Genomic DNA, 17,299 nt, shown 5'->3' with positions numbered 1-17,299 from the left:
TTACGTAAATTACCAGCAAGATAACTGGGTGGACCTATTGCCATTTGCAGAGGTGGCGTACAATAACTCCATACATAGCAGCACCGGGTTCACTCCGTTTAAGGTAGCGTCTGGTCAGGAGTTTGTGCCGATCCCCGAGCTACCACAGGATAACCCACAGAACCCCTCTTTGATTGAGTGGATCGAACAGCTACGGGGTACTTGGGCAGTAACTCGAAAAGCTTTAGATGACGCACACCGAGCACACAAAACCCAGGCTGACAAAAAAAGGTCCCCAGCACACAAGTACAAAGTGGGTGATAGGGTTTATCTTTCCACCAAATATTTACAGACTTCCCAGAAATCAAAAAAGCTTGGACTCAAGTATGTGGGTCCTTTCCTAATCACTAGACTTATTAACCCAGTAACAGTTGAATTGGAATTGCCAAAAATTTTGAGACGAATCCACCCTGTATTTCATGTTAGCTTGCTGAAACCAGAACATTCGTCCCCTTTGCGTCCGGACCAAGATTCTTCCCCGGTTCCCATACTGATAGAAGGGGAACAACATTTTGAAGTTAAGGAAATTCTAGACTCTAGGAAACACCATGGTAAAGTGCAATATCTGGTGGCCTGGAAACGTTTCCCTTTATCTCAAGCTGAATGGGTGAATAAATGTGATGTCCGGGTGCCCAGGAAAGTACAGTTGTTTCATACCAAATACCCTGATAAACCATAATTTCTGTGTTGCATTTTCTCTCTCTTCCCTGTTTAGGACTAACATCTCTTCTGCAGAGGGGCCGAATGTCAGCCTCCGCTTTTACTGCTTTGGCTGCCATAAGAACCGGGAGGGGGGAGGGCTAGGGGGCCTGGGGGAGGAAGCGTGCTGGAGAAAGAACGAAACTTCGGAAGAAACGAAACTGAATCTTTGAAGTTGCTATCGGGTCAACCGTTGTGGCATTCCTGATTGATGACGCTGCCAGACGTGCTTCCACCTGACCCTGGGAGACCTTTGGATTGGATGATTTACGATGGACAGTGGGAGGGGATGCTTTCTATATGCACTTTTCGCGCCTGTTGCTTTAATTTCAGCTTTTCCTAGGTTGCGTTCACTTCATTTCTAGTAAAAGTATAAAACATGGAGTTTGGGTCATTCTTTCCTGGAATTTGAAGGAAGCACACCTGACACACAGGGCTAACCTGGCCACCAAGTTACCACATCTGTTTCTGGGAGCAGCCCTGTTTTTCAGCCCAACTACAAAGCAACACATGATCAGAGGACAGTGTGGGCATCTTGTCCCAGAATCCTTTACGGTATTTGCACAATTCACAGGCCCTGTGCAAGCATTCTCTGCCAGGCTGTATGGAATCCTGAAACATGTGCCTCTTGGACCCTGCCTGTGATACAGACCCTCCATGTGGTGAAATAATACAACCACGGGAATCTCTTCCAGATGTTGTGATCAAGGTGTCCCACTCACACATCCCATGTTCCTTCTCAAATTACTTGCCTATCACCCAATGTGTCAAATTGTGACATGGATAGGATTCTGGAGAGGATCAGCAATGCTTTCTGCGTTAGGAGGGTTTATCATGTCCAGACCTCCACTGGACTCTCTCAAGTGGATCCGCTGATGGTATATCATGCTGTGTCTCCGCCTAAACATCACTCCGCACTCACCACACTGATAGGGTCTTTCTCCAGTGTGGATTCTCAGATGTCGAGTGAGGTGCGACTGTCGTCCAAACCGTTTTCCACATTCGATACAAGGGTAGGGTCTCTCGCCAGTGTGAGTAATCCGATGCCGAGTCAGATGGGATTGCCGACTGAAGGTTTTCCCACACTCAGCGCAAGGATAGACCTTGGTTCCCAGGTGGGTCTTTTGGTGTCTCGTGAGACCGTAGAGATCATGGAATATTTTCCCACACTCCATACACTGGTAAACTTGCTTCTCAGTGTGGGTTCGCTGGTGAGCGGACAGCTCTGAAGGCCATATGAACCCCTTCCCACACTCTGTGCAGAAGTAGCAATTTTCTCCTGTGTGGATTCGCTGATGTGTGGCAAGTTCTGATGGCCATCGGAACGCCTTGCCACATTCTCCACAAAGATGGTGTTTCTCTGCCATGCCAGCTCCCAGGTAGGGAGGGTGATGAGGTGGCTGGCTGTTGCTGTTCTCACAATCAGCAACGGGAGGCAAACTGTTGCCTGTGTGGGTCCTCTGATGGGCCACCAGCTCCGAGGGCCACTGGAATCCTTTCCCACACTCAGGACAGTAGTGTTTGTTCTTGTTATGAGTTTTCTGATGAGCAGCGAGTTCAGAGGGCCACCGGAACCCTTTCCCACATTCAGGACAGAGGTGAGGCTTCTTGACTGTATGATGTTTTACCATATCACCATTGGGAGGGGCTTTCTCACCTGTAAAAATATTCTGGATTATATTGAACTCTGAGGGCCACGAAAGCAAAGTGTCAGCATCCATGGTATAGTGCGGCTGTTCAACAGCATGGATCCTCTGGTGGATGACTAGCTCCATTGACCACCGGAATCGCTTGCCACATTCGGTGCAAACATGGCATTCCTCACCCATGTGGGTTTTCTGATGCCTGGTGAGATGCGAGGATCGACCGAACTGTTTCCCACACTCAGCGCAGTGATAGGATTTGGGCCGGGTGTGGACTTTCTGGTGTAGGGCCAGCTCTGACTGGCAACGGAACCGTTTTCCACATTCAATGCAAGGGTGGCATTTCTCTCTTATCTGTATCCTCTTCGGGGCCAAATGCTGCACTGCTCCATTGCATCTTTCTCTAAATCCCATCTGAGGATCAGCTTTGTTGGGAGTCCGGGCACCTGCTTTGATGTGAGAATAAGAGAATTCAAATGGTTTATAGACATCATCTAGCTTTGCTGACTCAATAAACCACAATCAGCCAAGTTACTATACTCATTTTACAAAACTGACTGGATTGATTGATTGATTGATTGATTGGTTGGTTCGATTTATATGCCGCCATTCTCCAGAGACTCAGGGTGGTTTACAATGCGTTAAGCAATAGCCTTCATACTTTTGTATATACCTGCTTAGTAGGGCTTTCGGCCCCCCCAAGCGGTGTTCTTTTTATACAAAGTCAGCTTAAGTTGGATTAATTACACCCCAGGGGAAACCAAGATTAGCCAAGTTACTAATTCAGTTTAGTTGGCTGAATTAATTATGCCACACGAGATAAACTTAACAAAGCAAAATACTTTCTTGGTTTTGAGACATCACACACATACACACACATATTCCAATAGCCGCTTCCATGGAAGAGCCTTTCCATTTTATCTTACATAGCAGATAATGTCCCTCCTAAAGTGGTCTCCTCTCTGCAGATTTTCTTAGCTAGCCCTCCTCAACCTGAAACTATCCAGATGATTTGAGACTATATCTTCCATAGGAGAGGATTTACTGCAGTACCTGGCTCATCTGCTCTAGATGTGAAAGCTAAGAGGGGTGAGGCCTGGTTAGTATTTTAGTTGGGAACTGTAAACTAGACTACGCAATCAAAAATCATCACAGAAGAAGGCAATGGTGGGCCATTTATCCATGAAATCACCAGGAGCCAAGCTCTGCTTGAAGACTTCACCTTATTTCCTTTTGGCCATATTGTCAGAAACTCTAGCTGTAATCCCAACATATTTGGGATTACAGAGCGCTCTGGTGGCGCCGTGGTTAAAGTACAGTATTGTGGGCAAATTCTGCCACAGCCTGGAATTCAATCTTGATGGGGCTCAAGGTTCATTCAGCCCTCCATCCTGCCAAGGTCGGTAAAATGAGGACCCAGATAGTTGGGGGCAATGTGAAAATAATGCTGACATTGTAAATCACCCAGATAATGCTGTAAAGCACTATGGGGCAGTATATAATCTAAATGTTTTTGCTATTACTATATTTAGGTGTCCATTTGGACTAATCATTGTGATAACATACCTTACATACAGTATGATAATAACATGCAAGCAGAAGGATACAATTAGTGTTTTATCCAAAGCAGGGACAGTAGCCTCTGCAGCAATGCCCAAACATGCAACCCCTGATATCATCACACAAATGACACAAGTACATATTTGTGTTAAGACACAAATTCATAAGTTAGGACATTTGTGAGATGTTTATCTCACACAAATTATTAGTTATCTCCTTGCAGATGCTATGAGCAAAGAACGAGGGGCTTTTAACGAGGGGCTTTTAAGATTCTAACTCCCATCTTCCCGGGTCAATGGTCAGGAATGATAAGAATTGTACAGGTAGTCCTCAACTTATGACCACAATTGAACCCAAAATTTCTGTTGTTAAGTGAGACATTTGTTAAGTGAGTTTTGCCCCGTTTTACAACATTTCTTGCCACAGTTGTTAAGTGAATCACTGCAGTTGATAAGTTAGTAACCTGGTTGTTAAGTGAAACTGGTTTCCCCATTGACTTTGCTTGTCAGAAGGTTTGCAAAGGTGATCATATGACCCCAGGACACTGCAATCATCATAGATATGAGTCAGTTGCCAAGCGTCTGAATTTGGATCACATGACCATGGGGATGCTACAATGATCGTAAGTGTAAAAAACGGACATGTTATTTTTTTCAGTGCCGTTGTAACTTTGAACAGTCACTAAATGAACTATTGTAAATCGGGGACTATCTGTACAACATCAACTCCCTGGCTGAAATTTTGTCAGCTGCTCCCCCACAATACTAACATCTTAAATGGAAGAATTAGAAGCTGCTTCTTTTCACACCATTACCATGCCTAACAAGCCCATGCTTGCTAATGCATTTAAAAGAAAGGATACTCTATTTGTCTGGTACTAAGTACTAAATGAGCTCGGGGGTCATTAAAGAAAGCAGCCTTCAGGCAATTGCCAAAAATCAATGCCTTTTACTAATCAGATACAGTGTTTTGGAGTTCAAAAAAACATAAAGACTTTTCATTGTTATAACCAGGGTGGCCAGCCTTTTGATAGCTCAGGGCTATACTCAGATTGGGGTTGGAGGAAGGAGGTAAGGTCACAGCTATTCAAAATAAGTGGGGTCAGGAGCCATTATTCTGAAGTAGGAAGCCTCATCCTCCTTGCAGGATTTCCTCCTACATGCTGCTGCAGAATGTCTTGACTCACCTGAACCTCCTCCTCCTCCTCCTTCATCTGCAGAAGAATCCCAGGTGGCTTCTGTGTCAGAAGAACCTATGCAAGAAAGGGAAAAAAAGTCAAACCTAAAGCTTACTTGAAAACATGCCTCAGGATATGTAAAGAATACTCAACATCACAAGATGTTTTTTAGATATTTTAGAAAGAAAGCTGGCAAATCAAATCTTTATTTTGGTAAAAGACCAACATAAAGGAAAGCTGGCAGGTTTTTGCCTGACAGCACTGGTTAGTAATTGTCCATATTTTTCAAAGACCCTGATAAGGTTGTGCTAGAGCCAAAAAAGCCAATGCAATCCTAAATTGCATTAACAGAGGGACACAATCAAAATCAAATTAAGTACTAATACCACTCTATAAAGCCTTAGTAAGACCACACCTAGAGTACTGCCTCCAGTTTTGGTCACCACACTATAAAAAAGATGTTGAGACTAGAAAAAGTGCAGAGAAGAGCAACCAAGATGATTAGGGGACTGGAGGCTAAAACATATGATGAACGGTTGCAAGTACTTGGCATGGCTAGTCTAGTGAAGAGAAGGACCAGGGGAGACATGATAGCAGTATTCCAATATTTGAGGGGCTGCCAGAGAGGAGGGGTGTCAAGCTATTTTCCAAAGCACCCGAAGGCCAGACAAGGAATAATGGATGGAAACTGATCAAGGAGGAGGAACTTGCTTAGGGAGAGCGAGGAGCCTCTGACCACGATATACTATTAATGTCAGTCCCTTGGAACTGCTATTACATTGCTGGTTCTGACGGTTGGAAAAGACCTGGGGCCAAGCTCTTATGCCCCATGTGGTCTGTTAGCCTCTGTGAGGCCACTTATCATCTGGAGGTTCCCCTGAACAATAGGATGATATTTGCCTCCCATGGACATCTATAGCCTCCTGATTCACCCAAGGTGCAGCCGCCAGAACCATCAGAGGCTTCTCTTGGCTCGCGGACCTGTAGATTGGTGGCTGCTATTAAAGCCCCCCAGTTGTAGAGCGAGATATTCCAGATTTCAAGCCTTGCATGGAGCCGGACGATGACTGCAGTTTCTGGCCCTTCCCAGCTTTCGTGAGAGGGCAGCTGGTGTCAACACCTGGCCTCGAAGCGGCTTAAGACTCCATCCACTGCTGTGAGAGAGCAGTGGAATTTATTGAATTTATTGAATTTATTGACTTGGAATTGATTGAATATCCCTCCCCAGACTTTGGACTATCTTGATTACCCCCAGGCCATGGACTTCCCCCAGATTGATTAATTAATTAACCGATTGATTAGATGTATTCGCCAACAGAACTTCTTATTCTGCGAGACTCCCCCCTCTCGCAGGTGTGGCCCTCCACTTTATCAAGGGCCTACCTTTATGACGGGCTTTGGCACCCCGAGAGGTGGCATGCTGCAAAAAGGGGATTGAGGGGTTTTTTAGGGAAACTTTTTGATAGATTTTTAAGGGATTTTAAGGGGCGGGAGGGTTGTGTGGGTTTGGGGGTTAACCCACGGGGGGAGGGGTCCAGCCCAGCTGTTAGTGGGGCCACGGAGGGTGCGGATTCTGGGGGTAAGGGGGACATCAGAGTCCATTCTGTCGAGGGCTTTTCTATCAATGTGTTGAGTGGGAGGGGCAGATATGGCGGGAGCAGGGGGCCGCATCATGTGGTGGGGGCGCGCACTCGCTATCTTCGAGCGGTGGCACGCCCCGGTCCCCATAGCCCTTCTCGTACCTCAGGCTGTTCAGACTCTCAGGGCCCGAGCCTTCGGCTACTGTCGTGCAATGCCAGGTCCGTGGTAAATAAAGCCCCCCTCATTTGCGATCTTATTCAGGAGGGGGGAGCGGACCTGGCGGGTATTACGGAGACCTGGTTGGGCCATGAGGGGGGGTTCCCCTCGTGGATATGTGCCCACCAGGTTTCCGAGCATTCCATCAGCCGAGAGCTCAGGGCAGGGGCGGGGGGGGGGGGGTGGCGGTTATTATAAAGGAAAGTCTTGATCCGAGGGAGACCACTGTTCCACAGATAGCCGGATGTGAGTCCCTTTTTGTGAAGTGGGGTCGTGGAGTACAGATGGGCTTGTTGATCACGTACCTGGCTCCCTGCCGCGTGGCAACAGCCCTGCTCGAGCTGCTCAACGTCATAGCTGAGGTGGCGGTTGGTACCCCCAGACTTCTAGTCATGGGGGATTTCAACCTGCCATCTGTCGGCGAAACGTCTGAGGTGGCTCGAGAGTTCATGGCTTCCATGACGGCCATGGACCTTACTCAGTTAATTCATGACCCCACTCACACGGGTGGACACACTCTGGACTTAGTTTTTGTCTCTGGTCAGTGGTTGAGTGGCTTTGATACAGGGGATATAGTCATCGAACCCTTGTCATGGTCTGACCACTCGCTCCTTCGACTGGACTTTCTAACCGCTGCACCCCGCCGCAGGGAGGCGGGACCGACCAGGTGGTTCCGCCCCAGGCGCCTGATGGACCCTGATAGGTTCCAGATGGAGCTTGGGCCATTTCCTGAGACTCTGGCTCATGACTCGGCTGAGGACCTGGTGGCCGCCTGGGATAGTGCGGCTGCCGGGGCCTTGGACCGTGTTGTGCCTTTGCGGCCTCTGACCCGGCACCGAACTCACCTAGCTCCTTGGTTCTCCGAGGAGCTCAGGGAGATGAAGCGCCGGAAAAGACGCCTGGAGAGTAGTTGGAGGACCAGCCGCTCCGAATCCGACTGAACACTGGTGAGGTCTCATATTAAGACCTACCTAGTGGTGATAAAAGCGGCGAAATCTAGCTATTTTGCCTCTCTTATCGCGTCATCAGATAATCGCCCGGCCGCCCTGTTTAGGGTGACCCACTCCCTCCTCCATCTGGAAGCGCGGGATGACCCCTTGCAGGGCCGAGCTGAGGACTTTGTGCAGTATCTGTATGACAAAATCGCTCAGATTCGGGAAGGGCTGGCCTCTGACTGGGTATGTCCGGACGGGATGACTGAGGCAGGTCTTGAGAGTGTTATCTGGGAGGAGTTCGATCCTGTGGCTCCCGAGGACATGGACAGGGTCCTGGGACGGCTGAACGCGACCACATGTTTATTGGACCCGTGTCCCTCCTGGTTGGTACTGGCTTCCCGGGAGGTGACACGAGGCTGGCTCCAGAAGATTGTTAACGCTTCTTTCAGTGAGGGGGTCCTGCCGGCTGCTTTGAAAGAAGCGGTTGTGAGGCCCCTCCTCAAGAAGCCCTCTCTGGATCTGGCTGTTTTGGCTAACTATTGTCCAGTCTCCAACCTTCGCTTCGTTGCGAAGGTTGTTGAGAGTGTGGTAGCGCAACAGCTTCCCCGGTACCTGGATGAAGCTGTCTATCTAGACCCGCTCCAGTCCGGCTTCCGGCCTGGGCACAGCATGGAAACGGCATTGGTCGCGTTGGTGGATGATCTCTGGAGGGCTCGGGATAGGGATTGCTCCTCTATCCTGGTCCTGTTAGACCTCTCAGCGGCTTTTGATACCATCGACCATGGTATCATGTTGCACCGGTTGGTGGGGTTGGGGGTGGGGGGCACCGTTCTGCGGTGGTTCTCCTCCTACCTCTCTGACCGGTCGCAATCTGTGTTGACGGGGGCAGCGGTCGACCCTGAGGCACCTTGCTTGTGGGGTGCCACAAGGGTCAGTCCTCTCGCCCCTTCTGTTCAACATTTATGTAAAGCCGCTGGGTGAGATCATCCGTGGCTTCGGGGTGGAGTTCCATCAGTACGCTGATGACACCCAGCTGATGACACCCAGCTGTACATCTCCACCCCAGGCCACCCCAACGATACCCTTGAAGTGATGTCCCAGTGCCTGGAGGCCGTGCGGGCCTGGATGGGGAGAAACAGGCTCCGACTCAACCCCTCCAAGACCGAGTGGCTGTGGCTTCCAGCGTCCCGATATAGCCAGCTGACGCCATCGCTGGCTATTGGGGGTGAATCACTCGCCCCCACGGAGAGGGCTCGTAACTTGGACGTCCTCCTGGACGCATGGCTGTCTTTAGAAGATCATTTGACGGCCGTGGCCAGGGGGGCTTTTTATCAGGTTCGCCTGATACGCCAGTTACGTCCCTTTCTAGATCGGGACTCTCTACGCACAGTCACTCAGGCACTAGTCACTTCCCGCCTGGACTACTGCAATGCTCTCTACATGGGGCTCCCCCTGGGGTGCACCCGGAGGCTCCAGCTGGTCCAGAACGCGGCCGCGCGGAGGATTATGGGGGCGACGAGGCGCTCCCATGTGACACCTCTCCTGCGCGAGCTGCACTGGCTTCCGGTGGTCTTCCGGGTGCGCTTCAAGGTGTTGGTGACCACCTTTAAAGCGTTCCATGGCTTAGGGCCGGGGTACTTACGAGACCGCCTTCTGCCACCAATAGCCTCCCACCGGCCAGTACGCTCGCACAGAGTGGGCCTCCTCAGGGTGCCGTCCGCCAGACAATGTCGACCCCCAGGGGGAGAGCCTTCTCTGTGACGGCACCCACCTTCTGGAACAACCTTCCCCCAGAGTTACGTACAATAACAGACCTCCGGATTTTTCGTCGGGCCCTGAAGACCTATTTATTTCAACTAGCTGGGCTGGCTTGAGTTAAATTTTAAATTGATTTTAAATTGGGTTGTTTTAATTTACGGCCAAATATTTAATTATTTTAATACTGTTTTTAAATTTTGTATGCTCTGTTTTTACCTTGGCTGTGCACCGCCCTGAGTCCTATTTGGAGAAGGGCGGTATAGAAATTTAATTTAAAAAAAAAAAAAAAGGAGAGATTCAACCTAGAAATAAGGAGAAATTTTCTGACAGAACAATCAACCAATGGAACAGTTTGCCTTCAGAAGTTGTGGGAGCTCACAGAAACAGATGAAAAAATGATTAAGAAATTATATAATTATTTGTTGCGAGTTAGATTAGAAGATGAAGAAGTAAAAGAAACAATAATAGCATGGGCAAAAAATTTTGGTTATACAATTGAATTGGAGAAATGGCAACAATTATGGGAGAGAAATTATAAATTAACAATGGCAACAGCATATAAAGAAAATTTGTATACAATGTTTTATAGATGGCATATGCCACCGGAAAGACTAGCTAAAACATAAATCAGCTAAATGTTGGAAATGTCATCAATTGCCAGGATCATATTATCATATGTGGTGGACATGTAAAGAGGCAAAGAATTATTGGGTTAAAATACAGATATGGTTAGAGGGAATGATACAGCAACATATAGAGCTAAGACCAGAGACATTTTTATTGGGAATATTACCGGAGAAGTATACTAAAGAAGATACATATTTGACTATTCATATAATAACTGCAGCTAGAATAGTATTTGCAAAAAATTGGAAAGCTGATAAAATCCCATTGGAAGGTGAGATAATAAAGAAAATTTTAGAATGTGCAGAAATGAACAGATTGACTTTGAGAATAAAAGATAAAGAGGAATTGATGTATTTCAAGACATGGGGAAAATTTTATGACTGGTTAGAAAAGAAATATGAATAAAGGAATAAAGATAAAATGGATAGGCAAAAGACAAATAAGAGAAAAGATAATAAAAAGAATAGAAACCCAGATGACGCCTAGGTAAATGAAAAAGGGGAAGGGGGGAAGGGAAAAAGTGCTGCTATAAAAAATGTACATGAATGATGAAATAGTTATAATTATTAAACAAATAAGAAATTGAAATAAAGATGTATATAAATAGAAAATCGGGGCTGCTCGGATACCATTCTAGATTGAATTGAAAATGGAAGCAACAAGGGAGTGGGAAAAGAGAGGAAAGGAGAGAGAGGGATAGAAAAGAGAGAAAAGGAAGGAAGAAAGGGGAGGGGGAAAAAGTAGGAGAGAGGGTTAGAAAAGGAAGAAGAAGAGAGGAGTGGGGGAAGGGAAGGGGAAGTAGGAAAGGGAAGGAGAGGAGGAATAAAGAAAGTAGAAAGGGTCAGAAGAAAGAAGAGAAGGGAAGAAGAAGAGGGAAAGTTGTAAAATAAAAGAGAGGAAATGGTAAAAGGGCAGCCCCGAACAATTAATAATTAATAATCAATTAAAAATACTTAAAAGACGAGATGAATGATTAATGATGGATAAGAGACTGTACATTTAAATATGTTTATGAGAAATAAAAATAAAAAACTTTTCATAAAAAAAAAGTTGTGGGAGCTTCATCACTGGAAGCTTTCAAGAATAGACTGGACTGCCATTTGTCAGAAATGGTATAGGCCAGGGTCTCCTGCTTGGGAGGGGGGTTGGACTAGATGACCTAGACCATGGGTCCTCAAACTACGGCCTGCGGGCCGCATGCGGCCCGCTGAACCAATTAATCTGGCCCGCGGAGCACCACGAGGTTGCCCCGCCCACATCACCCCACCCACCCTTCAGCAGAGCGCAGGACTTGCCTTCGGGAGACCTGGGGGTTGGAACCAAAAGGTAAGCTCAACAATTTTAGCCTGCAGAATGCTTGTGGAGGTGGGGGTGGGGTTAGAAGAGGCAAAAAAAAACCAGGCAAAAATGGCCCGTTTTTGGCCAAAAAACGAGCCATTTTTGCCTGGTTTTAGCCTGCAGAATGCTTGTGGAGGTGGGTTATGTGTGAAAAGGCAAAAAAAACAGGCAAAAACGGCCCATTTTTCACCTTCACTGCCTCCACAAGAGAGAGAGACAGAGACAGAGACAGAGACAGAAAGAGAGAGGGAGGGAGGGAGGGAGGGAGAGAAGGAAGGAGAGTGGGAAAGAGAAAGGGAGAGAGAGAAAGAGAGAGAGAGAAAGAAAGAGAAAGAAAAAGAAAGAGAGAAAGAATGAAAGAGAGAAAGAGGGGGAGAGAGAGAAAGATGGGGGAGAGAGAGATAGAGGGAGAGAGACAGAGAGACAGACAGATGGAAAGAGAGGGAGAGAGAGAGGGAGAGAAGGAGAGAGAGAGACAAAGAGAGAGAGAGAGACAGAAAGAGAGAGGGAGAGAGAGGGAGAGAGAAAGGGAGAGAGACAAAGAAAGAGACAGAGAGACAGAAAGAGAGGGAGAGAAAGAGATAGAGATAGAGAAAGAATGAAAGAGAGAAAGAGGGGGAGAGAGAGAGAGAAGGAGAGAGAGAGAGGGAGAGAGACAAAGAAAGAGAGACAGACAGAGAGAAAGAGAGGAGAGAGAAGGAGAGAGAGAAAAAGAGAGAGAGAAAAAAAGAAAATAGAGGGAGAGAGAAGGAAAGAGAGACAAAGAGAGACAGAGAGATTTCTCAAGCTCCTTGGGGCTGAGAAGAATTGCAGCAAAACTGAGTTTCCTGAAGTGGACCACTAGACTCCTAAACAACTGAAAAAACAATCTAGTAAAAAGAAAAGGCAACCAAAAGAGCAACATGCAAATAAAAGCAAATAAAACACCCCCAGGAGCAAAACAAATTAAAGTTTAATTTGTGTGCATTGTTCAATGGACTGTTAAATTGCCCCACCCAGTCACATGACCTAGCCACGCCCACCTAGTCACATGACCACCTATCCACGCCCTCCCAGCCAATCCGGCCCCCCAACAGTTTGAGGGACTGTGTGAATTGGCCCCGTTTAAAAAGTTTGAGGACCCCTGACCTAGATGTCCCCTCCAACTCTGTTAATCTGAATCCAATACCAAGGCAGCACAGGAATAGGTTACATTGTCCACGGAAAATGAAGACACATTGTTCCAAATTCACTTCACTGAAGTTCCATGAAAAAAATTGCCTCTATGTTGTTTAATGGTAGCCCAATTGTAAAAGAAAATTGCAGGGATATAACATGGTTGCTATGTGCAAACCATAGGCTTCACAAGTAACCTCTGCATGTTCCTGTTTCTGTCTTGGTATGCATTTACCATAGTTTAATCCCCAACCATAAGCAGCTTTCAATTCTGTTTTAATAATTCTACTGTTTATACAAAACAATTTATTATGCCTAAGAAGGATGTCTATGGAGATTCTCAGTCATCCAGGTCATGATTGTCTCAAAGGTGCTTTTTTAAAAGGCAACTAGACTATGTTTTTTCCTTTGAGAAAGAAGTTTCGCTTCTCATACAAGAAGCTTCATCAGTTCTGGTTGGGTGTGGGGGAGGGAAGGATTAGTTCTGGCAGGATGTTGGGTGGGGGATGGATGGGGTGGGGGTGGAAGGATTATATTTCTTTGCAGTCATCTGGTCATTAGCACTCTCTCCGTTGAGGCCATTTGGGAGTTTATCTGTGCCCTCATGGTCAGAATGCAAATGGGTGTGGAAACTTCTTGGAGCTGCCAAAAGGACTGTTGTAGACAGGAGATAGGTGGTGTCATATTCCTCCCCCTCTGTTGAGGGAGAGCTGTTCAATTCACACATAGATGGCCTCTTTTACCCCTCTTTCAAACCAATGGTCCTCTCTATCCAGAATGTGGACTTCTAACGTAGAGGCCATCAATGCTAGAATTGAACAGCTCTCTCTCAACAGAGGGGGAGGGATATGACACCATCTATCTCCTGTCTACAACGTAGTCCTTTCGGCAGTTCCAAGAAGATTCCACACCAATTTGCACACTGATTCAGGTGACCCTGAGGGCACAGATAAACCCCCAAGTGGCCTCAACAACTCTCAGAGAGAGTGCTAACCACCAGATGATTGCAAAGAAATATAATCCTTCCATTCCCCCCAAACATCCTGTCAGAACTAATTCTTCCATCCCCCTCCCATCATCCAACCAGAACTGTTGAAGTTTCTTGGATGAGAAGCGAAACCTCTTCTTCCTCAAAGGAAAAAAGACAGTCCAGTTGCCTTTTGAAAAAGCACCCTTGAGACCAGGGGAGGATATCACAGCAGACCATGATTTTGTCATATAAGAAAAAAAAAAGAACAGAATTTAAGGCTCATTGCATTGACAGGTCTTCAAAACTATGGCTATGAATGATGGCATCTGGAGTACACTGGATTGGAGAAGCTGAATTGAGCTATTCTTAAAAGTATACAGTACTTAGTCATGTGTTAGGATTTATACTACTGTATACATTTTAGGTCCTAGGTCAGTGATGGTTAACCTTTTTGGTGCTGAGTGCACAAAGCGCACGTGCGTGCCCGAACCTCCAAAATTCAATGCGAGCACCCCTCCGCGCATGCACCCTGCCCCCCACGCATGCGTGGCAGAGACCCAAAGACCAGCTGGCCAGCGGGAGGCGCGCACGCATGCGCGGTGGAGCTGGGCTGGGGTGACAGCTGGCATGCCCGCAGAGAGGGCTCTGCGTGCCACCTGTGGCACGCGTGCCATAGGTTCGTCATCACGGTCCTAGGTATTTCCCATTTTATATAATCCTTGCATGGGAATGCATGCATCAATAATAATTTTAAAAGTACATTTAGAGAAAGAGAAGTGATTCGAAGCACTAAGCAGGTGGATTGAAAGTTCCTTACCAAGCAAACATATGTCTACATCAGCCTGCTGTCCAGCTTCCATGCATATATCTCCATGCTCAGTATCCGAAGGGATTTGGTCTTCATCAGGAAATGTCACCACCACCTCCTCAAATAAATCAGAATCCTGAAGATTCATCAAAGAGGCACAATTAACAAAGAAGCCAAAGACTGTTTAATACTAAACTAAGTACACTTAGAAAAATAAAAATAAACATTTCCTCTCTGAAAAAGAAAATAAAAGGGATAAAAATTTTGGGCCCAGCTCTCCGGTAGGGTCTCTATTCCCCATACAGACCTGGTTGTTTGGCGGGGGGGGGGGGGATATTTACAACTTATTTTAAAACTCCATATTCCTGGGTGGGTTTAAGTAGAAGGTAGCTGGCCATCTGCAAAGGATGCTGTAGTAGATTTCTGTACTGAACAAGAGTTGGACTAGATGTTCTCCAAGATGCCTTCCAACCTTACCTTCTATGTGTTAGAAGAATTATCCTTCTGGGTTCAGCTCCAAGTGGGGGGAAAAGACACCGGAAACATGGAGACTGCTTGGAAAGATGGTTTAATGGTGGACAGGATCACATGGTTTGAGTTCCTGAACAGAAAAGGGCCGAGATACAGCGAGTCCCTGGGTTTTATGCCCTCTCTGGCTTTGAACTTCCTGGGACCCTGAAAGAGTATCCTGATTGGTTGGCAGACTCCCAGGGGGTGGGGGTCTTAGCTAGCCTTGCTGGCTGATGTAATCTTCCCAGGTGCCATGTGGTGAGTTTCTGTTGCTAGATGGGTCCTATTGTGTTAGTTTCTGTTGCTAGATGGGTCCTATTGTGTTACAGATGATGGTCCATTGACAAAGATGGGAGGGAATTGAGTTTCGGCCTCTCTGAGTTTCTACTTCTCTTTTAGGGAAAATATTCTGCCTTTTTAGTATTTCCTAAAATATTTCATTTTTCTAGGAGAGGGGTGGGTGCTAACTTCCTACATATGAAACTAGGGAGAATTTTTTTAAACAACCCACCTCACAAGGTTGCTGTTCTAAGAAAGAGAGGAAGCATTACAGATGAAACTCGAAAAATTAGAATATCGTGCAAAAGTTCATTTATTTCAGTAATGCAACTTAAAAGGTGAAACTAGTATATGAGATAGACTCATTACATGCAAAGCGAGATAGTTCAAGCCTTGATTTGTCATAATTTTGATGATTATGGCTTACAGCTCATGAAAACCCCAAATTCACAATCTCAGAAAATTAGAATATTACATGAAATCAATAAAACAAGGATTGTACATAGAACAATATCGGACCTCTGAAAAGTATAAGCATGCATATGTACTCAGTACTTGGTTTGGGCCCCTTTTGCATTAATTACTGCCTCAATGCGGCGTGGCATGGATGCTATCAGCCTGTGGCACTGCTGAGGTGTTATGGAAGACCAGGATGCTTCAATAGCGGCCTTCAGCTCTTCTGCATTGTTCGGTCTCATGTCTCTCATCTTTCTCTTGGCAATGTCCCATAGATTCTCTATGGGGTTCAGGTCAGACGAGTTTGCTGGCCAATCAAGCACAGTAATCCCATGGTTGTTGAACCAGGTTTTGGTACTTTTGGCAGTGTGGGCAGGTGCCAAGTCCTGCTGGAAAATGAAGTCAGCATCCCCATAAAGCTTGTCTGTGGAAGGAAGCATGAAGTGCTCCAAAATCTCCTGGTAGACGGCTGTGTTGACCCTGGACTTAATGAAGCACAGTGGACCAACACCAGCAGATGACATGGCTCCCCAAATCAACACAGACTGTGGAAACTTCACTGGACTTCAAGCATCTTGCAGTGTGTGCCTCTCCATTCTTCCTCCAGACTCTGGGTCCTTGGTTTCCAAATGAGATGCAAAAGTTGCTCTCATCAGAAAAGAGGACTTTGGACCACTGAGCAACAGACCAGTTCTTTTTTTCTTTAGCCCAGGTAAGATGCTTCTGACGTTGTTTGTTGTTCAGGAGGGGCTTGACAAGAGGAATACGATATTTGAAGCCCATGTCCAGGATCCGTCTGTGTGTGGTGGCTCTTGATGCATTGACTCAGTCCACTCCTTGTGAAAGTCCCCAACACTTTTGAATGGCCTTTTCCTGACAATCCTCTCCAGGCTGCGGTCATCCCTGCTGCTTGTGCACCTTTTTCTTCCACACTTTTCCCTTCCACATAACTTTCTATTAATGTGCTTTGATACAGCACTTTGGGAACATCCAACTTCTTTTGCAATTACCTTTTGAGGCTTTCCCTCCTTATGGAGGGTGCCAATGATGGTTTTCTGCACAACTGTCAGGTCAGCAGTCTTTCCCATAATTGTGATTCCTACTGAACCTGACTGAGAGACCATTTAAAGGCTCAGGAACCCTTTGCAGCTGTTATGGCTTACTTAGCTGATTAGGGGGGGACACTTTGAGCCTAGAATATTGAACCTTTTCACAATATTCTAATTTTCTGAGATTCTGAATTTGGGGTTTTCATGAGCTGTAAGCCATAATCATCAAAAGTATGACAAATCAAGGCTTGAACTATCTCGCTTTGCATGTAATGAGTCTATCTCATATATTAGTTTCACCTTTTAAGTTGCATTACTGAAATAAATGAACTTTTGCACGATATTCTAATTTTTCGAGTTTCACCTGTACTGTATGCATCCCAGCTTGAATTGTACAAAGTAAGGGAGGGATATCATCATCATCATCATCATCATAATATAGATTCTCCCCATCTCATAGTATTCTGCTTTTGTTGCTATTCAGAATGTGGACTGCTTT

General features: G+C 46.2%; 1 protein-coding gene across 1 annotated transcript; it reads right to left on the bottom strand.

Moving 5' to 3' along the window:
- Positions 1–342: 342 nt before the first annotated feature.
- On the bottom strand, positions 343–5,140 carry LOC139317513 (zinc finger protein 585A-like). The gene is made up of 2 exons (XM_070944585.1): positions 5,128–5,140; positions 343–2,830 (listed from the first exon to the last, which is right to left on the bottom strand). Exon 2 carries the CDS (start codon positions 2,793–2,795, stop codon positions 1,506–1,508), a length of 1,290 nt encoding a protein of 429 aa, XP_070800686.1. The 5' UTR covers positions 2,796–2,830; positions 5,128–5,140; the 3' UTR covers positions 343–1,505.
- Between the last annotated feature and the right edge of the window lie 12,159 nt (positions 5,141–17,299).

This window comes from Pituophis catenifer, unplaced genomic scaffold (assembly GCF_029215685.1).
Source record: "Pituophis catenifer annectens isolate HBS135680 unplaced genomic scaffold, rPitCat1.0.hap2 SCAF_5, whole genome shotgun sequence".
Taxonomy (NCBI): domain Eukaryota; kingdom Metazoa; phylum Chordata; class Lepidosauria; order Squamata; family Colubridae; genus Pituophis; species Pituophis catenifer.
Note: the sequence above shows the minus strand (reverse complement) of the source record. Positions and strands in the feature narration are given on the sequence as shown.